At 36.2% G+C, this 24,341-nt stretch overlaps 1 protein-coding gene across 3 annotated transcripts in view; it reads right to left on the bottom strand.

The window, feature by feature from the left end:
- Positions 1-24,341, bottom strand: part of XIRP2 (xin actin binding repeat containing 2) — a 70,791-nt gene that overhangs the window by 7,688 nt on the left and 38,762 nt on the right. For all 3 annotated transcript variants that reach the window (XM_067026234.1, XM_059053941.2, XM_067026235.1), the window contains 4 exons: positions 12,920-13,030; positions 12,288-12,360; positions 11,205-11,335; positions 1,180-10,543 (listed from right to left, as the gene is read on the bottom strand). In XM_067026234.1, the coding sequence (XP_066882335.1) occupies positions 1,180-10,543; positions 11,205-11,335; positions 12,288-12,360; positions 12,920-13,030 (9,679 nt within the window). The remainder of the gene's footprint in view (positions 1-1,179; positions 10,544-11,204; positions 11,336-12,287; positions 12,361-12,919; positions 13,031-24,341) is intronic.

Here is a 24,341-nt window from a genome sequence, read left to right as displayed (position 1 = left end):
TTGTTTATTTGGTTCTACTAGGAGACACACTTCTATATTTAATACCATTTTCCTTGTGTTTTTTGTTTGTAGTTATCTTAGAAACTGAGCATTTGAAATTAATTAGACAGCTTTGCTTAATTATGCCAGAAGCAAGTACATTAAGAAATCATATTAACCTGATAAGCTAGACACATACGTTGCAAATATGATAGAGGCAGAATTATTAGTTTCAGCAGTTTTTATTTTTAAACTTGCTATTTCAATCTGTCCAAAAGAATGCACTACATTAATTATGTCAAGTCTTTTTATTGTGAAGCCTCATTAACTGTAAAAAGCAGGAAAATATAAAGAAATGAGCTGTTCTCTGACGTTAAAAAATTGGTACTAAGTTCACATGTTTTAAATCTCCCTCCTTCCAAATATAATCATATTTAAAAATTATTGTCCATGTTCATCTGTGAATGAGGCCAATTGAGCTATAATTTGGGGTTTAAAGGTGAAAAATATCATTTATAGAAAAAAAACAGTGGCAGTAGAGAAAGCTAATTCCATCCAACTCAGTAACAATAATTTATATACAAAAGGTCTAATTCCATACCTACACTTTTTTCAGAGATCCCAATCAATAAAAATCCTTAAAACACATACGAAGAGTGTAAATTGTTTCTTGGATTATTAACAGGCTGTGTTGAATTCAAACTCAAACACCACTTAAGTCTGACAGTTAAAAATCCATCAATAGTAGGTCAAGGAATATTATCTAATATTGTCTTTAACAAGTGGTTGAAATAATAACTTTTCACAAGAAATATTCATAATGTGCTAATGGAATACAATGATTAATAAATATATAGTTCCATATAATAGTTAATACTATCACAGTAACAATTATTATTATACCTGCTGCTTTATCCAAAGCCTTATTTATGTTGACAAACACAGGTCTCAATAATCTATATAGTAGTGTTTGTTACTCTCACACAGTGCTGGTGAATCATATTAAATTCCTTCGTAAAGAGAAGGTAGTAAAAGCAAGCATTGCAAAGGCAAGGAAATCAACAACCAGGTAAAGCTGTTAGTTTTAGGTTATGCTGTTTAGTACTTTCCAGGTACTCTTTTATCTGCAAATCATCTTAGTTATGGAACAGGTGCCTTTAAATGGGTTAATCTTACTTCACTCTTTGCAAGCTCATTTACCACTTATAAATGCAGATTCCTCTTGGAAGGTGGTTTTCATCTCAGTTGCAGAAGCATCTGAGGTTGCATATCCCAGGTTTTTAAAAACTCTTTCACTCTCCTGCCACGTCTGTTGAAAATTCCTCCTGAGTCCTTTAGGTGAATCAGAAACATCTAAAATATGGCCAGCGATGACATCCTCATAGGTTGGTGGGGCGTGCTTGAAGTCAAAGCCGGATCTGCCAGCTTCTGAGCCTTGTGATGAAGAGACCATCATCTTCGACCCAACAACTTGACTCTCAAATGCATCCACACCTGAGAAAAGTTCACTTAGAGATTCTGTTTCAGAGCGGATGCTGGGCGGCTTAACAGGCATCGTTTCTTGCAGCTCTCTAGGATGACTGTGAGAAAAGCCGGTAAAGCTAGCGCTTTCTAAAGATGTTAATCCAAATTCCTCCTTACAAAATGTACGACTTTCTTGTTTTATATTAGGGTTTGCTTCTCCATTTGCACAAACTCTTCTATTTGACTTTGCATCAAAACCTAGGCCATCCTCGAATCCCCTGAACCATCTGTTTATTTCGTTTTCATGGTCGTTCATGACATTCTCAGCCATTTGAGCAGTCCGGTTGGCAGCTTCATACCTCTGCATGTGCTCTGATAGGTGAGGTTTTTCGACTTTGCGGATGATTTCGACTGCGTCAAAACTCACAGTATCTGGCACTACGCGCTTAGTGGAATTTACTCCATCTCTGTGAACGTAAGTCGCCCTTTTCCCTACTTTCCTTTCTTCCTCTTGAGCTTCCATGGATTCTCTGAAGGAACCACTATCAGTGTGATTTACACTTATAGGTATTGTGATTGTAGGTGGAGAGTCCCTACCACGAGCCTCTATCTTAATTTGACGACGAAGTGTTGCAGGAGATGTGATGATCTCAGACCTCTTCTCTACAATGGGAACCGGGGTTATGGATGAACCTGGGATGGTCCCCCTGGATAACTTCGCAGTGGTGTCTTTGAGTTTGACAAGCTGTTCAGAGTGACTCTTGGGTGGAGACGGGGAGGTATGTGCTCTGAGAATTCTAGGTGGTTGTGACACAGGTCTTGGTGATGGTTCAGCAAAACTGTCCTTTTCGGGGGACTGGGAAAGCTCATCCTTAGCAGAGGTTTCTGTTTGCCGTGCAGTAGACTCGATTGTTATGAAAGTTGGTGATGGCGGGCGTGTTTTTAAAGAGGGAGGAGAAGCCTTGGCATCATCTAGTTTAATTTCCTGATGGGTTTTCACAGGATGCTGAGCAGTTGCTTCTTGATGAGTTGCTACTTGGTGGTGCTCTGTTTTTTCTACAATTGTATTTTCTTTGCGCTCAGTGTTTTTATTATAGCTGACATCAGCATTAGACACTTGAGATAATGTTTCATTAACACTTGTAGCTTTATTTCTCTGCTTTCCTGCTTTAGAGGATATCATGGCTGTTTGAATTATATTTTCACAGGACACAAGCATATCCTCTGCCTGAGTTTTAATGTGCATTATTTCTTCTTTGATTTTTTCTATGTTATTCTCCATAGCAATGCGAACTCCATATTCTCTTTTTTCTTCACTTAATAGCCATACTGGAATAATATTTAAGAGCATCTGAAATGTTTTAAGGCCATTTTTATCTGGCTCTGCTTCAAAGTCTTTTACCCTAGACAAAATCTGTTGTAGTTCTTCACGTTTTCTCAAGAATTCCAATATATTTACAGCACATTTTCCATCATCCTGCTGGGATTCTCTCACAGAGGAAAATAAAGATTTGTCCTGGGTAATCTCTTGCTTTGAATCTTTAGTGTTAGAAAAGACTTGTTTCTGTTGTATGCCCTTGACGCCAAGACATTTTTCTTCCTGCAGATTATTACATGGCTGGGGCAATTTTTTATGTTCACCTTGATTTTCAGAAGTCTGTATATATGTTTGCTGAAAATTCTGAGTCTGTGAATCAAGATGTGCATCAGTAACCTTTTGTTTGACTACCTTCTGGGCTGATTTATTCAAATGTTCTTGTCTTCTTTCAACTACTAGTTTCTCTTTTTTTGGACCAATCATTGGTGGTCTCTCAATTGTTTCTTCACTTCCTGGAAGTTTCCCACTCTCAGATTCTCTAAATTCTTTTTGCTTCTCATGAACTATATTGAGCTTACTTTCATGGCTTTTCTCTGTGGATTCTGTAGGCAGTTTTACTGTTACTGTCCTCTCCTTCGTAGGTAACTGATAATATTTTTCAGCCACCAATTGCTTATCGCTACATTCAGTCCTTGCTTCTGTTTTCTCAGTTTCCTGGTACTGTTGTTTGGTAATGGTTTGAACATCAACTTCAGCTTGCTTTTCATGGCTTTCATAGCTGTGGTTTGCTTCATTTAACTTATGGTCTAGAGTTGGAAGCTTGATGGTTTTAACTTTGGAACTGGGGGAAACTGGTTTGCTTTGGGGCAAGTGCAACTGCTCCGGATACTTCTTCTGTTGTGTTTGCTGTGTCCTACATTCTTGGTGACTCTGTTTAATTTCACGAGCTGATTTAGATTGGATCATGTCCCTTGAGCTCTGCAAAACTTCCTTTTTCACGGTATCTTTGTCTTCTGAGGCTGCTGGAACATGTTGGAGCCTCTTGGCAGTGAATGTCACTGCTGGTGTTGTGGAAAGCTGGTTATCAGTACACACTCCTAGTACTTGAGAAAAACTTTGAGAGACTGGGTTGGTTTGGGCCACAGTGACCCCTGTATCCATTCCAGCTAGGGGGACCTCCTCCTTTGTTTTTTTTAACAGCACTTCCTTTTTCAACTCTGATACGTTTTGATTTTGGCTTTCTGTTTTGACCAGGTTGTAGCAAGAACTCTCCTGTTTTTTCTGTTTTTCAAGTTCTTCTCTTTGTTGTCTGTATTTTTCTTCAGCAATCATTAAAGGTGTCTTAAATTTTTTCGTATAAGGTTTTGGGCTTTGCTGTCCTGAACCTGCTGGAAATGAATGAGATTTTACGAGAGGTGCTATCTGTTTTTCCTTGGGTGGTGAAGTTTCTGGAACTGTCTGTGAGAAAGACCTTGTAGAGTCCATAGATAATTGTTTTCTTTTATCAAGACTTTTTCTAGATACGTTCTGCTTTGTCTCTATGTGTTCACTGCTACTTGCCATTATTACTCTTTTCTGATCCTTTGAGGGAGTAATTTTACATTCCATATCTGGCGGTGAATTTTCCAATTTAACTTTTGGGGAACTATGAATCTTCTTATCTTCTATCTGCTTGGGAAACTTGGGTTTGGGGAGTGTGGGAGGTGGCAAACGTCCTCCAGATTTTCCTGTTATGATTTTAGCCTGAGAGCTTGAGGCTTCTTCTTGGGAATATTGTATGAATGCTCCACTGTGCTTTTCTTGAACAGAAGAGGAAAGGACATGTGCTGGTATTAGAGATGGAGCTGGCGGAGGGGGAGGTGGTGGAAACATTGCTAGACCTTCTCTTTCAAATTTCTCATCTTCTGGTGGTGGAGGAAGAGGAAGGCCTGGGAAATTCTCAAATTCAGCCTTCATCTTCTCTGTGGACAGTGAGGGAAGAAACACATTTTTTTCAGGCAACATCATGAAAGGAGGTGGAGGAGGAAGAGGAAATTCAATTTCAGCTGATGAATTGGGAGGTGGAGATGGAGGTGGAGATGGAGGTGGAAGAGGGAACTCACTTTCTTTTGCATTATTTTCAGGGTTACAGTTGATTGGATTAAAGGACATTTCCGTTGCCATTTTAAAGTCTTTGGAAGTATTTGTCTTCATTAGAAAGTCCTGGCTTTTCAGATGGATATCGGTCTGCTTTTTGTCAGTTGCCTTAAATTTATTGTGGCTTTTGGGGGAGACTTTCACTTCTGTTACATTTGACATGTCTTGATCCACAGGCAAAGTCTGCCACACTGGTTGAGGGGTCACGTTCTTTTTCTTTATATCTTTAGTAAAATATTGCATTTCTTGCTTCAACAGAGACTGCTTCTGAAAGTCCTCTGAAACGTCACATGTTTCTCCAGCCACCTTGTTGACTGGACCCTGGGTTAAACTGGGCTTAGGGCTTTGTATATCTGTTGATGTTTTAGTGTTTTTGGTATTTTTAGGACTCTTGTCAGGGAAAGCCTCAATCTTCTGCTGGTCATTCCTCACTTCACAAGTTTCAGTCTGTTGCTTTCCAATTGTTTCATCAATAGTTTGGGTAAAGACAGCATCCTTCTTCTGTTCTCTCACTGTCTCTGATTCCTTGGTTTTTAGATGTTGCCTAACTGACACAGTTGAAGTCAGTTGTCCACTCACATGTTCATCTCTAAGATGTTGCTCTGTTGTGTTATCAGTCCAGATACCCATTCTGTCTCCTGTTTCCAACACATTTTTAATAGCTTTGTGGTGTGAATTAGATAGCCTTCTAAGGTTTTTCTCAAGAGCATCATTGTTTTGTTCACGATCTATGACAATCTTTACGGTGCCCTTGGGGGCTTTTGGAAGATTAATCTCAGTTCTTTCTTCTCTTAAATCCCCATGACAAGATTTGCCTATAGCTTGATTAAGAATGTCTGTTCCCCCCTGCCACCTGGCTGCCGGCTCAAATGGTCCTGGTCTTGGCTGAAGAAAGCTTTTCTTGTCCCTCTGGATAGCCACCTGATGATTCTCGGTCTTCTGCTCTTCCTTAGATCCTACCATCACAGATTGCACATCTTCTTTGATTACACTTTTTTTATTTACCTCTTTGAAAGCTCTTTGTGCTTCTTTTAGATTCCTTAATGATGCTCCAAGTTCATCTCGGATAAGCTCCTTTTTCAGGATTTCCATCCTTGCGTTTGCAGTCTTTTCAAGGCATTCAGTAGCTTTCTCTATATCCCCAGGGATGACATCAGGCTGTTTAGATTCTTTCCATTTTTGGCTTGATTCCTTAAGTGACTTGAGTGTGGCCAGCATGTCACCTTTTATAATTTCTTCTGTTTTAGCCACTGTTTTCTGACTTGTGGCCTGGCTCAGGGAATTTAGGGTTGACTTCAAATCACCTTTTATGATTTCTTCTTTGGGTAACTTACAAGATGTACTCTGAGGCTCTGTCAGAAAAACCTTAACTGTTTTATGCACATCTCCTGGGATGATGTCAGTTTCATTAACACTACGTTCAACCTGAGATTGCCTTTTCTTTAATAACAGTTTTGTACCTTCTATATCGCCACCAATTATATCTTCCTCCTTTTCTTGTTTTCTAGCTGTTAGTGTTTCATTTGGCCATGTCTGGAGCTGTCTGAGATAATCCAAAGCTCCAGTTTCTATGCATGTTGTAAAAAACTGAACATTTCCCCTCTCAGAGGCATCGATTTTAGCCCTTTCAGATATTTTATTGTTTGATATGGAAGACAGCAAATTATGAATGGTACGTTTTACATCACCCCCTATTACTTCTTCACGCTTAATTGTGTCACCAGCATTTTCATGAAGAAGACAATAGATAGTCATATTAACATCTCCTCTTTCATCTTCCTGAATCAAAATGCCTTTCTTTACAGATCCTTCCTTGGAGAACAGGTTTTTTATTGCTTGCTGGACATCACCACTCACTATCTCTTCTTTTTCAGCAGGAAGTTCTGTTGATCTGTTTAATAATTGAGTTTTGGTCAAATTAACGTTTCCCTTCTCTTCTTCACTAACCAAAATCTCTCTTTTCTGACAGTCTCTTTTGGAAAGTAGCTTCACCATTATACTTCTGAGATCAACCCTGAGGATTTCTTCTTTCTGTAGCTCAGGAGAGGCTTGATTCAGGAGCTTGTATTTTGCCATTCGAACATCCCCAACTTCATCAGCTTCAATGATGATTCCAGGAGCCTCAATAACTTTTTGAGAGTAGAGCTCTTCTAAGGTTTCCTTAATGCTCTTGCCAACAACGTCCACCTTTTCTACCTTATTTTCATTAAATTCATGAAGGGGTGTAGTTTCAAAGAGCCATGTAGTTGTCTTGACATCAGAAGGAGGGATTTCTTCCTTGGTGATTTTTGTGATGCTTTCATCTGCTTCCTTAATAGAATCCAAAGTTTGATTTTCAAAAAGCCATACTGCCTGCTTCACATCACCTTTCTGCATATCTTCCTGGGTGACTGTTTTGATATTTTCATATCCTGACCCTTCTCCTCTCAGCTCGTCTAGAGTGTGGGTCTCAAATAGCCAAGTAGATATTTTAACATTGCCCTTTTGTATTTCATTGACACTTACTGTTCTTATATAAGCCTTCTTATCCAAATTTTCAGACTCAAAGAATTGTTTACTTGTCTTTACATCCCCACCTTGAATATAGTCTACAGTGGGCACAATATCATGTGGTTCTTTTGCAATCTGATCTAGTGGCTGGGTTTCAAATCTGTATCTGACAGAACTAACATCTCCCTTCTGAATGTCTTCTTGTGTGACAGATTTAATAACATACACAGTCTCTGATTCATTAATGGAGTCTAATGGTTTCGTTTCAAAAAGCCACCTTGTCCCTCGTACATCTCCATGAATTACCTCTTCCTTTTTAACTGTTGTCACTTCATGATAAAACCCTTCTCCATCTTGAATTGCATAGAGTGGCTGGGTTTCGAAGAGCATTCTGTAGCTTTTTACGTCACCCTTTATTGCTTCTTCAGTAATCGTTTTCTTGGTGCTAATATAGTCAGATTCTTCTTTAATCTCATCTAAAGAAAAAGTCTCAAACATAAAGCACCCCTTTCTTACATCTCCACCTTGTATGTCTGTCACTGTCTTAACTAATTTATCATCTTCTTGGCTTTCTTTTATCATATCAATTGGTTGGTTTTCAAAAAGCCACCTGCAATTTAAAACATTGCCTTTCTGAATATCTTCAGTCTTTTGGGTTTTGATCTTTTTCAGAACTTCCTCTGAACTGGAATTTAAAGAATCTAAGGACTGACTTTCAAATTTATGCCGCAGGCTGGAGACATCCCCAGCTTGGATATCCATTTCCACGGCCTTGATTTCCTTTCCTTCTTCTCCTTTAATGCTGTCCAAATTTTCTGTCTCAAAAAGAAAGCATGCTGTACGAACATCCCCACCATGGATTTCCTCCTGTTTTACAGTTTGTAATTTGACTGTTGCTTCAGAGTCATCTTTTATGGAATCAAGTGACTGAGTTTCAAAGAGCCAAGTACAGGCTTTGACATCTCCCTTATGAATTTCTTCACTGCCAGTCATTAATGAAACTTTTTCATAAAGAGACTCCATTGGCTGGGTTTCAAAAAGCCATCTACAGGTTTTGACATCCCCTTTAATGATATCTGTAGCTTGTTCAGTTTTACTTTCTACTTCTTCCATATTACTAAAATATTTAATCGAATCAAGAGGTTGGGTTTCAAACAGCCATTTCGCAGATTTCACGTTCCCAGTCTGTATTTCTCGAGCAGATATTCCTCTAATTATCTGAAATTTATGAATGCTTTCATCAAACTGGTCAATGGGCCTTGTTTCAAAAAGCCACCTACAGCTTCTTACATCCCCTCTTAGGATTTCTTCTTGCTGGACTGTCTTTACTTGATGATATTTTCCAAGGTGATCTTGAATGGCATACAATGGTGTTGTTTCAAAGAGTGATTTATTTAACTCTACAGCACCTCTTGTGACTCCTTCCACCTCTATTTTATGCGATGCATCAAATTTAATTAAGTTGTTTGATTCAAAGATACGTGTGTAATTCCTTACATCTCCTCTGTCAACTTCTTCAAGTTTCACTGTTCGTATGTACTCTTTTTTATCTTCTCTAATCTCTTCCAGAGGTTGGGTTTCAAAAATCCACTTTTGGTGCCTAACATCTCCTTTTTCTTCTTCAGAAGTAGTAATTTTTTGAAGTTTTCCAACATCGGGGCTATGTTTTAAAGCCTTTATTGGAAGTGTTTCAAATAAATGTTTAGTAGTTTGTACATCACCCCCTATTATCTCTTCAGACCTTACAGGGTCTGCATCAGGAACTTCTTTTAGAATATCTAATGGTTGTGTTTCAAACATCCAACACTTTCTAGAGACATCTGTACCTATTACTGTTTCCTTTTCAATGATGACCTCTTCTGACTCTTCTTTGATTTTCTCCAAAGGTTGAGTTTCAAATAACCACTTTGCCCTACTCACCCCACCTTTGACATTTTCTTCCATGGATATTCCTCTGATGACTTTAATTTCTGTTATATCCTTGTTAATTGTGTCTAAGGGTTGTGTTTCAAACATCCAACGTGCTCTTCTCACATCCCCCTTTTCAACATCTTCTCTGTGAACAGTTTTAATTTCTAGCATTTGACCTGAACCATCTCTAATAACATATAATGGCTGAGTTTCAAAACATTTTATACTTCTCTTAACATTTCCCTTAATTTCTTTGAGCTCAGACCTGAGTTGCAGTAGGTGCACCTCGTCTATTGAGTGAAGGTGTCTAATTTGATCCAGATGTTGAGTTTCAAACATGTATCTCACAGTCTTGACATCCCCCCCGGTTATGTCCTTTATAGCAGTTACTATTGATTCTTCTTGACTTCGATGCATTTTATGCATTGAGTCTAATGGCTTTGTTTCAAACATCCACCGGGCTGTGCAGACATCTCCTCTGGCTAGCTCAGGAATTTTCTCAGCATTTTCTTCAGTGCCAGAAGAACGATCCCCCAGAGTATCGATGGGTTGGGTTTCAAACATCCATGTTGTATATCTCACATCACCACCAGCAATGATTTCTCGATGAGCAATGCCCTTGGAGATGTTATCTTCATCTGGAGAGCCATTGTTAATGGAATCTAATGGCTGATTCTCAAAGATCCATCTCATGGACTGCACCTCCCCCTTCAGAATTTCATCCCACTCCAACTGTTCTCTTTCCGAGTTCAGACCTTTTTGAGAATTGTCATTTGTATTTTCAAAAACATACCGAGCTTGTTGCACATCTGCTGAAACTGAGCTCCCCAGGTTCACTGGACGAGAAACAATCTCAGAAACCTCACTGATATAATCTTTTTCTAAGTTTTTTCTTAACTCAGGATGGATGTGTTTATATAAACGGTTTAATTCATACAAATTTCTTTGCTTGGAATATAATTCTTTGGGGACTGGTGGTATTCTAGGAGGGCTGGGGAGTTCAGGGGACTGGGAAAATGCTGTCACATCTATTGGAGTTTGAAGTATGTTGGGTGGGGGAGGAGGAAATTCTTCTGCCTTTTCCAAAGAAGTGGCATTAACTTGTGCCAGAGTCGAGGAAGTGGCACTGTGGTCACTGTGTCTTGTGGTTGATGTTTCCTTCCTCTGGCTGGTTGAAGTGTAAGAAGTGGAAGAGGTACCCACAACTGATGATGGCTTTAAAGTCTCTTCATATTCATTTTCAATCTTTAAGGGAGAGAAAATCAAATCTTATAAAGATGAGTGTAGTGGTAGAGACTTTTTAGGCACTGACCTTCACCTGTCCACCTGCTATGACATCTGCACTGGGAACAACAGGTGGTATATTCCATTTAGAAATCTACTTAGGAGCAACAGTCAGTATTTGTTACTATCTTCCCTATAATCTATTTGCACTTTTTAGCATTATATTCCCTATTCGATACATCAATGACTCAGTATTTTAACATTTACACATAATCTTGATTATTTTTCCTCCTTTATGTAATGTGCTATGCAGAGTAATCTAGAGGGAAACAATAAAAGTCTTAAAGGACTTTTGAGGGTTGTTTTGTTTTCCTTGGAATTTTAAACAGAACAGAGTAAGTAGCTGACATTTTAACATGGGCTTTATTACTTTAATGTTAGTTATTAAACTTTAGTGCATACATAATTTTTGTTCCCTAATTTTATCTAGTGAGAAAAGTTTTCTTTCTTCTGCTTTTCTCATATAGAATAATATTATTCTTATGGAACAGAATAAGCACTGGCTCTGGATATTTTTTGTGGTTGTTGAAAAACCACCTCAAACATTCAATAATTTGAAAATGTTATGTATTTACATCTGGTTTTACACTTAATATGTCTCTGTGCAGAGAAATTCTCTTACCTTAATCTGCTTGGTCGGGGTCATCTCTTTGTCAGAATAAAGGACCTTTTCCTGGGCAGACTTTTCAAATTGTTCTTTTAAAAACTTAGTTGAAACCTTTGGAATCTCTTCATCCTCAGGTGTATCTATGACTACAAACAGAAAACAACACCAGGGATATTATGTAATTAATAAACATGGTGTTTGAGAAGACATTATAATTCTATGGAAAACTCCTCATAATGTAAGTTAAGTAAAAATATTCAGGATATAAATGTATACATATGGCAGTATTTCATTATGTAAGTTAGTATATGTCAAGAAATATAGGAGGAAAAATGGTGGTGATTATCTCTGGATGGAAAGTCGTAAGTAATGAAAGTGCTGTTTATTTTAATTGTATGTATTTTCCAAATTTTCTACAAGCATGTTTTGCTGTTATGCTCAAAAAGAATAATAAAAGTTATTAAACAAGAAAAGAACAGTAGAAGAACAGAAAAGGAAGATCTACTTCTTTAAGCAAAACTAAAATAAAACCAAATTCAGACATAGTCAAATAATGTTTGGGTCACAGTTGGCTCAAATCTACCCTTTTAGCATTTGGGGACAGGAAAACTTCTCATTCTGCTTTTATAGGCAAGGCACCCTGTACCCATCTTATGCAAACTTGCACAGGCTTGCCTGTATTCTAATCTCATATTTGTGGGTTGGAGAATTAGACTTAAACGTGCTTAAATTTGTTATTAAAAGTAATACAATCTAGATAACTTTTCTGTTCCCAGGGAGCTTGATAACATCAAGTTTTATTCTGGATCCCTGAGCAAATGCAATTCAGAGGTGGCTGGCTTATCACCTTCTAGGCGTTTTGGATGAATACATCATAGGGTTGAAGGGCAATGAACTATTTTAGAAGCTTATTGCATCTCATACCACAGGCAGAACCTAATTATATATAGAAATACTACTCTGTCCCCTTTGGGATCATAAGTCATAGTTACTAAATTTATTTAGTGGGAAGGTTTGTGCTTTGGAAGTCCTCCATTCAAACACAGAAACATCAATAGGAAAAAGATATATTGGGGTGAAATAATACCAGATTTTTACCTGTTTCTTGAACATATTGATGGAGTGGAGAAGATTGATTTATTTCCTCAGTGTGTTTTTCAAGATGAGAGACCTGTGTTTAAAGATAATTTTAAATAAATAATTGTTTTCAAGAAGTCAATTATGTCAGTATTGCACACATATTCTTCATTGCACTGTGATTTTCATCCAAGACTTCAGCGCACATTGATTACACTTTGGTCATTTATTTTAATGCATGGGTTCATTCTATAACAGAACAAATATGAATTGACACCTAAAGTACACTTATATTTTTAGGGTGCTCATTTTATTTTTCAAAGAATATCAACCCCAGGAGATGTGGGAGCATGTGTGTATGTATAACTGATTTAGTTTGTTGTAGAGGGAAAACTAACACACTATTGTAAAACAATTATACTCCAATAAAGTTGTTAAAAAAAAATAAAATAAAAAAAATAAAAATAAAAATAAAAATAAAAAAAAAAAAAAAAAAAAAAAAAGAATATCAACCCCAAAGTAGGGAAAGAGACACTGATGTGTATTGATATTAAATATATAAAAGGACAATAAAAGCAGCTGTTTATAACAGGTCAGAATTTCCACACAGTTCTGCAAACTGTGTGGAAAGTGTTGTTTTTCTAAATAGTTACCATTTCTGTCGCAAGAACATCAATTTTGTGTGATTTGGAAGTTTCTTGTTCATTTCTTTCCATTTCCTGGCTGTGTCCTGCAACGTCGACCTGGCTGTTACGGATTACCTCCTGAAAATGAATGGATGAATGAATGAATGAATGAATGGACAATGCCTTAAGAAAATTCTGAAAATTTTAACTTTTATTTTATTAATGCAATTTCAGTGACAGACGCTTCTGAAAAAAAACCTGTTTCCTCAGTATATTAGTTTACTTGGCTGTTGTAACAATTACCACAAAGTTAATATCTTACAGTTCTGTAGGTCAGAAGCCCTGAATGGGTCTTATTGGGTGTTGGCAGGTGTCAGAAGGCATGCATTCCTTTCTGCAGGCTCTAGGAGAGAATCCATTCTCTTGCCTCTTGCAGTTCTAGAGACTGCCCACTTTCATTGGTTCATGGCCCCCCTTCTCTATCAAGTTGAAATTTTTCTCCCTCTGCCACCTCTCTGATTTTCTCTTGTGATCCCCTCTTTCACTTTTAAGGACCACTGTGATTACACTGGACTAATCCAGAGTATTCAGGATTATCTCCCTGTCAAAAGGTCAGCTACTTAGCAGCTCTAATTTCATCTGCAACCTTAATTCTTCTTTGCCATGTAACTTAACATATTCACGAATTCTGAGGATTAAGACATAGATATCTTCAGGAGCCATTATTCTGCCTACGACCCTTAGAAAGCAACAAATGTTAATGAGGCAACTCATACCCAATATAACAAAGATGAATCTCAAAAAGAAAATGAAAACCCTTGATGAAAAAGGAATATATTTTCTTGTTTATAAGCCAGATTATCAGTCTACAGAAAGACATTCCCATCTTCAAGGTGGCCTTCTGGTTTGATGACACATCCAGAGTTCAATAGAAGAATATAACCAATATAAATAGGCCATATTATGCTAGTGTGTCTTTATCTTCACACATGGCGCTACTTTTGATTTTGGTTAAGTTAGCACAGTGATCCTGGATGAATTAGAGGGTTGAAACTTCTATTAATTTTGGTGATCCAGCCCTGCGGTTACTACAGAATGTGATCTGACACAAGTATATGATTGATTGATTGACTGATTGATATGGTGAAGCAGCTGGCATACTGCTAAAAATCTTAACATCAAAAAATAAGGACATAGGCAGATGACTCTCCAAGAACACACCTAGTTGAACACCTTTGAAGTTGGGATTTCACTTTACCCTTGATAACTACATGACTAACAAATACTGTTTTTGAGATGGGATTTTAAAATTTTTGTCTTAGTAGAGAATAGTCAAGTGAGCAAAGGGGCATTATTACTATTAATCAAATAGGAGCACTAATGTTGTTTTTTTTTTAAAGAAAAACATGGAGTTGAATAGTTCTAAGGGATCAAATTCTAAAGCTTTAAACCAAGAATAAGTTTAAAGTTAACTCATGAGATCCTGACTTGTGATTTTTTTTTTTTTTTTTCTTGCTAGTGGACTTGTAGTGTCTGGCTTACCCCCAGGGGTATCTGGTATACAGGGTTTAAGTTCTGATTAACCAAGTGGCGGTCAGACATTTGCTTAGAGATATACAGTATTATTTGATCTTATTACACTATCTAGGAAGGAGAATTAAGACAAAAAATTGATACCCTCCCCAAAGTCCTTCAGAGAATTGAAGACAAAATGTAGGTTTGCACTTTAAAATGTAGATTACATTTCATTGGGTGTGTTGATTAACTAGATGGGAGGAATCCTTTCATAGTGTGTATGTCTATCAAATTATCACTATGTACACTTTAAATACCTTTTTTCAATTATACCTCAATAAAGCTGAAAAAGTATATATTATATCTCATTAAATTAAAGGCCAGTGTAATCTTTTCCTAAGCAGAATGGGTTTCTAGCCCTAGTTAATGATCCACATATATCAATAGATATTTATTAACATGCTTGACACATAGTTTATGCTAAGAAAAAGTTTACTTAATGAATGAATGAATAAAATAGCAAATTTCCATTAATAAATGAATTTCATTCAACCTTCTATTTGCCTGAGAATGTCCTAGAACCTGGGGTTAGAACAATGAACAAAATGTGTACTTTACTTTTTCAAGAGGGAGTATATAAAATAAACAATTCTTTCCTTTAAGTTCAAAAAAATCATAATTCTATATATAATTCTATATTCTAATCATAATTCTATATAATAAAAAGTTTTGCATAATCAAGTTTTATTTAAGAGTATTAATAACATTAGGCTGGAGGGAACAATAACTGTCATTGAAGACCACAGATAGAAAAAAATTCATGGGCACAAATAACAACTCTTTGCATAATAACTGTTTACAACTATGGTAAGTCTTTCCATCTATAGGAATATAATGGGGATATTCTATGGCTTTCTTATGACACACTGAGAAATAGGAAGTACTGATGAAACTGAAAGTGAAAGAGCAAAGGACACGGGAACCTGACCAGTACCAAGATCCTTATTGAAGTGCACAATGATCATTACTATAGAATCACGACTCTGCCTAGAGGCCCAGATGACAAGCTGTGGCCCAGAGACAAGCTTATTTGACCCACTCAATGTTTTTAAAGTTTTGAACTAATTAAAACCTACAAAAAAATCAAGATTTCTGCTTATGTTTGAAAATTTTGAAGATCTGGCAATATGCCCTATTCCAACATGGCAGTGGCTTGCTGGAAGAAAGTAGTGGCCACCTGTCTTAGTTGGGGCATAAACTTTTCAGTTGGCCACTGTTCCCATGACTCACTAATGGAGTATTTAACACCAAGCTGACATTTTTTAAAAACCTGCCTATCATCTTTAAATATATTTTCTTGCGGGAGATGATATAACAAACAGTAGAAGGATACATAAATTTAGTTTAAAATTATAAGTTTCTTCTTCAGCACTATGTGCTATTACTAAATACAATTGTAATTGCTACACTAGTTTGGTGTGTCAGTGTCAATGCATCAATTTTACTGTCCCCTGTTTTCTGCAGTTTACATAACGTCTGTCTTAAAATATTCCAAGATTTTGTTTCCATCATTTACTGTGTTTCATATTATGCAACTAGTAGAGTTGGATTTTAAATCTGACTTTCATTCTTCCCAATTGCTGGTGTCTATAGAGTGAAGGGTTAGATAAAAGGATGGTTCATCATAATGCTCAGGAAGAAATCAAATTACACAAATAAAATGTAATAAAGAATTCCAGCCAGAATACCATATGCAAATTCACATGAAACAGTTCATGAAATTGGTACTTAAAAATTAAATTCAAATATAGATCGGGCTACAAGAAGAAAAATGCAGTTTTGTTCACAGGTGGATTAACCAAAGTCAGGAATGGGGATAGTACTCACTCCCTCCTTTATATTAGATATGCTATAATCTTGGGTAAGTTAATAAATCACACTTAAACTCTTTTTTTAAATCTCATTCATCCATGAAAAGAAACACAGATGATATACATGGTCTAATTTTGGAATCTAAAGGAGAAAATGTGGCATGATCATAAAATGCTATAATATTTGCGTAGCTCACGCCAATCTGATATCAGCTCATAGATTAGTCAAGTATATTACAAAAGTCTCTCATGGATGTACACGTCTCCTAAGGAGATTTCTCCAGCACAGGAAAGAGTTCACACTCTGCCTACCCAACTTGCCACTGTTATTATCGTTACAGGAAAAGACATTGTACATTTCCACTGATAAAAATTCAAACTCATGCTAGCATAATGAGTAAGGAAAGGACAGACTTTTTATGGTGACTCACTATTATTGTGACTCTTAGAAGTATACCCAGTAGAAAAAAGTGTGATGAAAGACTGGCAGAAGAGTAGATGATTACTGCCTCACTAGAGTGGAAAAAACAGCTCATGCTCAATACCAGTAATTCAGCAATTTTACCCATCACTAACCTTATTCTTAGTAACACTAGGAAGGGTTATGATGTATTAATGTTATATGCATCGTTGTCAAACAGACAGAAACAACACCAAAAATGTGCTATTTATGTTAGCAAAAATGTCAGTTGATTCAAGGTTTGAAAGAATAATCAGTTCTTTCTTTTAAGTGATGAGCATAAAAATTTGTGGTTGATATATTGTGTTTGTCTAGATTTTGATATGTTTGAATTCAAACATGTTTTCTTTTTGCCCTGAATTTTCTCTTTACATTTTAAAAATTTACTTTAAAACTTTACAGTATAAAATTTGATGTCCCTAGCATTGGAGTTTCACGTTAGGGCTTTTCCTCATTCACTATACACTTCTGAGTCTTGGCTCAAAAATTATTTTCGGGCTTCCCTGGTGATGCAGTGGTTGAGAATCTGCCTGCTAATGCAGAGGACACGGGTTCGAGCCCTGGTCTGGGAAGATTGCACATGTCGTGGAGTAACTAGGCCCGTGAGCCACAACTACTGAGCCTGCGCGTCTGGAGCCTGTGCTCCTCAACAAGAGAGGCCGTGATAGTGAGACGCCCGCGCATAGTGATGAAGAGTGGCCCCCGCTTGCCACAACTAGAGAAAGCCCTCGCACAGAAACGAAGACCCAACACAGCCAAAAATAAATAAATTAATTAATTAATAAAAAGAATAAAATACTTAAGAATAAATTTAACAAAAGTGCAAAACTTACACTCTGAAAACTACAAATAATGCTGAAAGAATTTAAAAAACCTAAACCTATGGAAAGACATCCCAGGTTCATGGATCAGAAGACGTAATACTGTTAAGATGTCAATAACCCCAATTGATCTCCAGATTGAAGACAATGTATATCAAAATCCCAGCTGACTCATCTGCAGAGATTGACAAAAATGATCCTAAAATTCATTAAAAAAATTATTTTCTATTTGAAACCTTTCCTGACTTTTCTATACAGAGTTCCCTATTACTGCTTCTTTCATTGTATTCCTATATGGTCAGTACACACCTCTATTATCTACCTATCCATTACACATTCATTATTTGATAATACAACCCTTTCCTTTAACTGAATTCATGCATCTTCAAATTCCAATGTTTAGCTTCCTGGTAGAGAGTAGATGCCCCAAAAAATATCAAGGAGTGAACAGTAATATTATGAGCAAATAGACAATAGTAATATCATGAGCAAATAGTCACTTTTTTCCCAGGAGTGTGAAAATTTTATGATTTTATAAAAATCTAATTTAAAAATTAAAATTCTATTTTTTCCCCACATAATCCTATGATTTTATTTTTTGGTATTTTGGATGACAATCTTTGCACTGAACATTTTATGATTGGTAGGTTGAGTTACTGAAGCTGATGCATATAACAATAACATGTCAATCATTGACAAAGTATATGGAGGAGAGTTCTCTTGATAACATTGCAAGTGATCAGAACATTTATGGAAGAATATGGGCAGTGCTGTGATGCTGTGAAGAGCAGCTGACATCATTAGAGGGAGGAGAAACCTGTACCAAGAAACCAAAAAATACACGAAGGTAACAAACACATACAAAAAGGTAAAGAACATTGAAAAATAGGAAAATTTATTTTCAGGTGGTCTTTTTATTAAAAGATCTTCATGGTGCTAAAAAAAATCTAGTCTGTATGTTCTTTTTTTAGTGAATTGTTATTATTCATTGAGTTTGTGAATCTGATGTATTGCCAAGCATCATGTAGAAATAGCAGTAGAAATGTGTTGAGCAGGATTACTATGACATCAGAAAATTAAGTTGAGGTATTTATGATGACAGTAGAAGACAATACTTTATCCTTATTTTTAATATCAAGGTAAAAGAAGAATCAAGGTAAGTGTAAGTCATGATTCTTCATATAACTCAATATATTTGGAAGTGAATACTCCAATTTTACTTGGTTCAGTAGTAATGCTGCCTGAAGCTATGAGTGTGTCCTAGTTGGACTGTTGGATCCTAAGAGACTGATGATGCAAAACATTCAGGAAAAAAAATTAAGACAGTAACTTTTTCCTTTGAAATCACTGCATCCCTAAATGTGAGTGATCGTATATAGCTTCACTTATACATTTATCTATTCAACCAATAGCTACTGAGCACCAACTATCTCTATAGCATTTTGCTAGGGATTGTCAGCACTGTTTTAGTAAAAGTTTTATCTACCAACCTATCTACATATCAATCATCTGTCTATTCATCTATCTCTATATCTGTGCAATATATAAAAATATGTACAGGATTTCCCTGGTGGGCCAGCGGTTAAGACTCTGTGCTCCCAATGCCTGGGTTAGATACCTGGTCAGGGAACTAGATCCCGCATGCTGCAACTAAAAGCCTGCATTCCACAGCTAAAAAGATCCTACACGCCGCAACAAAGACCTGGTGCAGCCAAATAAATAAATTAATTAATTTTAAAAAATGTACATACATATCTAATGGAATAAAAATGGCTCACTTAGTTTGAAATTCTCGAGACAAGATTTGTAATATATACACATGCATGAATTATGCAGGTTTGTTGTATAAATCTCTGAGAGAAGCACTATCATTCAATTAATTTCAGCTCTTTCTGGGCTCAAAACAATTATGCTTTGATCATATTTAGCTATAAAGAGCAAAACTTATAATTTTTAAATAAAAATACTTAATTTGAAAGTAGGAATATTTGACTTCAAAGAGGGAGGTTTATGAATAAGTAATGTCAGCTTTCACTACTAAAACTTTGTCCTCTACTTTCCCCAAAGTGTTATTTATAGAGCCATATTCCAGTATCCAAAAATGCTGAAGATTCATTAAAAGAACATGTAAAAGATGTACTCTCAACTGAGCCATCAAACATATTAGTAATATAAAACAATACTTATTTGACAAACTAAAAAGAACAGGATACATGGAAACATTCAATTTTCAGTAAAGGACACCTTTAGAAGTTTTATATAGATGTATGTTTTTTATACACACATACATACACACGTATACAAGATTTCAATCTAACATAGACGTAAGGCATCTTAAAACAAAGAAAGGCACTTGGATATAAATAAACATAAAAGTACAATAAAAGAGGCTAAAACTTAGTCTCAAGGAGCAGTGAAATTACAAAAAAAAGCTTGCAAAAAGAATGAAAAAAATTTAAAGAAAAAGAAAACCAGGGGTAACATATATCTGACATTAATTAATGCAAACCAAAAGAGAGAAACAGAAGAATTCTACCTTTTTATTATTATCCCTCTTCACCAATATCCAATTGATTTATAAGCTCTTCCAATTCTATCTTTAATTATCTTTTGAGTCAATGCCCTCTTTACCCTAGAACTTCTGACCCATTTAAGTCCTCATGTATTTAATCTGCTATTTCAGTAGTCTCCTAACTTATCTTTTTCAGTCTAACCTCGACACCATTTATATCAATCCTATACAACTAGAAAAAATGTTTCTTAAATGCATATCTATTCATCTTATTCCCCTGTTTGTTTCTTCAATGGTTTTTGATTGCCTTAGAATAAAGTAAAAATTCTTTATTATAGCATATAAGATTTTCTCTTATCCAGCCTTTGGCTACACCTCCAGCTTCATGATTCAATTGTGCCTCACTATATTCACAAATATACTATTTTTGCATAAGTTGTTCCTTTGCATAAGTTGTTCCTTTCACCTAGAATGTAATTCTGTATTTATAAAAAATTATTTTAAGTCTCAGCTGAAGCATCCTCCACCCTCAGATTCCCCTCCTTGACCATCCTTCATCCAGAGTAAAGTTTATCACAACCTCCTTGTGTCCCAACAAACCCCATTTATATTTTCCATGATAGAATCTACTATATTGCACTTGCAATTATTTGTTATATGTGTTTCTCTCTAATAAAGTGAGCTTCTTGAGGGCAAAATAATATCATACTCATCATTGAATCTTTTGTGCTTGACATATGGTGAGTGCTTAATGACTATCAGCTAAATAAAAAAAAATAAGGCACAGACACTGGAGTCAGCCTTCCTGAGTTAGGATCACATTTGCTCACTCTCTTAGGCAAGTTACTTAGATCTTCCATAAGTTCATTTCTTGTCAAAAAAAAGTAGGGGGCAGGCAGCTAAAACTAATGCCTATCTCAGAAGGTTATTGTGAGGAGAAAGTCAGTTAACATATGTGAAAACCTGGCTCATAAGTGCTACATTAGTATTTGCTATCTTTGCTTAACATATTCATTGCACACTTACTCTGCATCAGCTGTTTTCCTAGTAACTTGGGATACACAGTAAACAAGGCAAAAAGAAAAAAAGATTGAAGGAAAGTAGATTGTCTGTGGTTATCTCAATAAATTTTGCCATGAATTTTTTCATTGTAGAATTAAGCCCAGAAATGAAAGAAAAAACAAATTTCAATATGTACATTTTTTTCAACCAGAGAAGTAGTGGATTTGGGGGATTTTTCAAAGAGAAGCAAAAAGGTGCCTATGCATATTATAACTCTTCTAAGTCATTCTGGCCCCTAGGACATGGACATTTCTATAGAGGCATGGCCAGAGAGTGGCTTTCTGATCATCTATCCAGTTCATCGTTCATCTATAGGTTCATCGTTTATGAACTGGTACCCAGTGGAGAGTCAGTTCACAGTGATTTTCTCTACTGTTATACAATTCTTCTCACACTTAACTCTTTCCTAAAAGGTCCTGTTGTGTGCCTCTCATCTAGACAATAAAATAAGAATGTTAAGATTTGTAATTTATATATTGTTTTATCAGTCACAGCTCCCAGTGTCAAGCATCAGAGTCTAACTGATTTAAATAGGACAGGTACTTTGTTAAAGAGACATTTCATAGCAGAAGTGTATTTCACAGAATCTCCAGGAATAAGACTCCAGAAATATACTTATTCTCACAGAATAAGACTTGGAGGTTTTGTAGCCAGGAACAGTGCTGAAAGATGCTGCAGAACCTTCTGGAGAAGGCACCCTTGCTGTTGACATTGGACACACTCATTGCCAAAGCCATTGATACTATGTAAAAGATATTGCTTCTAGAATGGCTCTTTCTTGAAAATTGATGTAGCTTATCTCTGCCACCAGCCATCACCAAAACTGATTCTGCATAGTTCCTGCTTCTCATGCCATTTCATTACTTCTTTATGCAAAGACTGAGTTGGAGGTGTCTGATTGGTGCGATCTAGTTCACAAGCTTGGGTCCTAGATACCAGGAGGGCCAGGAGAGTGATTGTATGGTATTTGCAGCTTCTTCTAGTGGAGGCTGGTTTTGCCTCATGGGGTGGTGGAGTCCCCAAGTACAGGAGTTTCAGATATCCAAAAGAAGGAAAAGTGCACATTACCTCTCCTAAGAAAGTATTATTTGTCAACATGGAGGTCTTATTAACCAAACAGAAACCAGTTGAAAACACAAGAAAAGGAATGCCACTCATTTTTGACAACAGATAACATAGTAGAAAACGTTACTCATGTCCTATGATGAAATTGATTTGGGCTTATTTCTTGGCAATATATGTTCCATGTGACATTACAACTTCCTTTAGGAAGACTGAGACAGTACAATCTGCCTGATAATAGGGTCATGAAGAGTTCCTGTTATACAAACCTGCCTCCTTCTTTCACTGTCCCTCTGAGCCTTTATGGTCATCAGCCTTGCTCACTGGGAGGAATACATTTTAATTCATTATATAAAATCCAAGAGGAAGGAAAAAGCACCATAAAACAGATTTGGCTCTGGTATAAGCATTCCAAGATAATCCATGCAAACAAAGCACTTCAGGATAATTATTAATTATGACTAGAACTTAATTACTCTGTTCATTTGGGTTTTCTTCACAATGAGGAAAAATCAGGAAAAATAAAAGGGTAATTAGTTGCAATTTCACTGGTGAATGTATCTACTAGTAAAACGGGGAATGGAAAGAGTTTGAAGTACAGACAGGAATGTTGGGTTATGGGCTGGAGTTTGTCATCAATTCAAGTGAGAAATCAGGCAAGTAAATCACAGCTAATTTCAGTCTCACTTAGAATCCTCATTTGTAATCTGCTGGGGGTAGAGAGTAGAGAAGCATTGAAGGAGATAGCTAGAAGGAGCTACCACTGATTGAGTGCTGCTATGTGTCAGGAAATGTACAAGGCCCTTCACACTTTATAACATCTAATTTCTTAAGAATTTTACCATTTTTAAATTCTACATGTTGATTACCCATGGACTTAACCAGTAAAAGGAGTTGGAGGGAAAATGCTGTGCAAGGTTTGAAAATTCCAAACATATACCATGAATATAGAGATTAACAAGAATTCAATCAACCAGTTGTTTTGAGTCAATGCTTTTAACACCTTAAAGCAGTAAGTGATGTGCTCAACAGTGCACTTGTGATGTACCTAAAGTGCATTTAAAGTAGGACAAGAAAGAAGGAGAGTTATTCTCAACTAACTTAGTTCTTCAGCTAAGTATGCTGAAGAACTGCACTGAAATGCCTTCAAAGAATCTAAAAATTAATAATCATGTGCTTTAATTTTTATTGTATATTAATTTTTTTGAAAAAATATCACTGAGTCTTTTACCCTAATATGCTTTTCACCAGTATATCAGGTAACCACAAAATTTTCTTTATTTCTTTTAGGATTGTTGATTCAGTGAACCATCTTTTCTATCAGTATAATATCGGTCATCAAGTGCAAAGGTTTCAAGAAATATAAAAATCAATGTCAGAGGTTAGAAGGGTCTCAAAATGGAAACAAGGTTCTTACAAAAAAGGATAAAGAACGATTTGCTTTAAGTAGATGCTTAAATAGTTTCATTTTGCCTAAAAATATACATCTACAGCTTATAAAAATTGAGCCATTAACTCCTATAGATTTATAGAAACAAATCAGATGAAATGAAATTTAAGGACATACCCTTTGATCTGTACTGGATTTTCTCCCAGTTACACTTATCAGTTCCAGGGCACTGTAAAGGATAGGGCACCTACCCACTTGCTGAAGACTCATGACTGAAGATCAAGTTGATTTTATAAGGATGCATCAGAGCATATGAGATTCAAACAGGCTTTGCTAAGGAGTGAAAGTCTTTAAAACTTATTTCAAGTATAGTGGTCTATGAAACAGTAAAAGATAAATACTTGATCATGTATCTCAAAATTATAAGAGAAATAATACTGAGCATAGGTGCCAAACACAGAGCCTATGATCATTATATTTAAGTAATTTACCCTGTATTTTGTGACAGGTGTGACATGATATTGTCTGTCTCACCACTATTTTTACAGGAGGAAATAAACATATCTGCATCTGATTCTGATATAGAAAAAGGAGCTCTGTATGTAAGTATCTATAATTCTCTCATCAGTATTTTTTTTCACACTCCCTCCTCCCCACAAAGTATTGCTTTTCTTTCTCTGTTTTCTGTACCCAGACTTGATAGTACACTTTCTCATTATAATAATCCCCTCTCTAGTAATGAAAGGCCTGGAAAAA

This window comes from Kogia breviceps, chromosome 2 (genome assembly GCF_026419965.1).
Source record: "Kogia breviceps isolate mKogBre1 chromosome 2, mKogBre1 haplotype 1, whole genome shotgun sequence".
Lineage (NCBI taxonomy): Eukaryota > Metazoa > Chordata > Mammalia > Artiodactyla > Physeteridae > Kogia > Kogia breviceps.
Note: the sequence above shows the minus strand (reverse complement) of the source record. Positions and strands in the feature narration are given on the sequence as shown.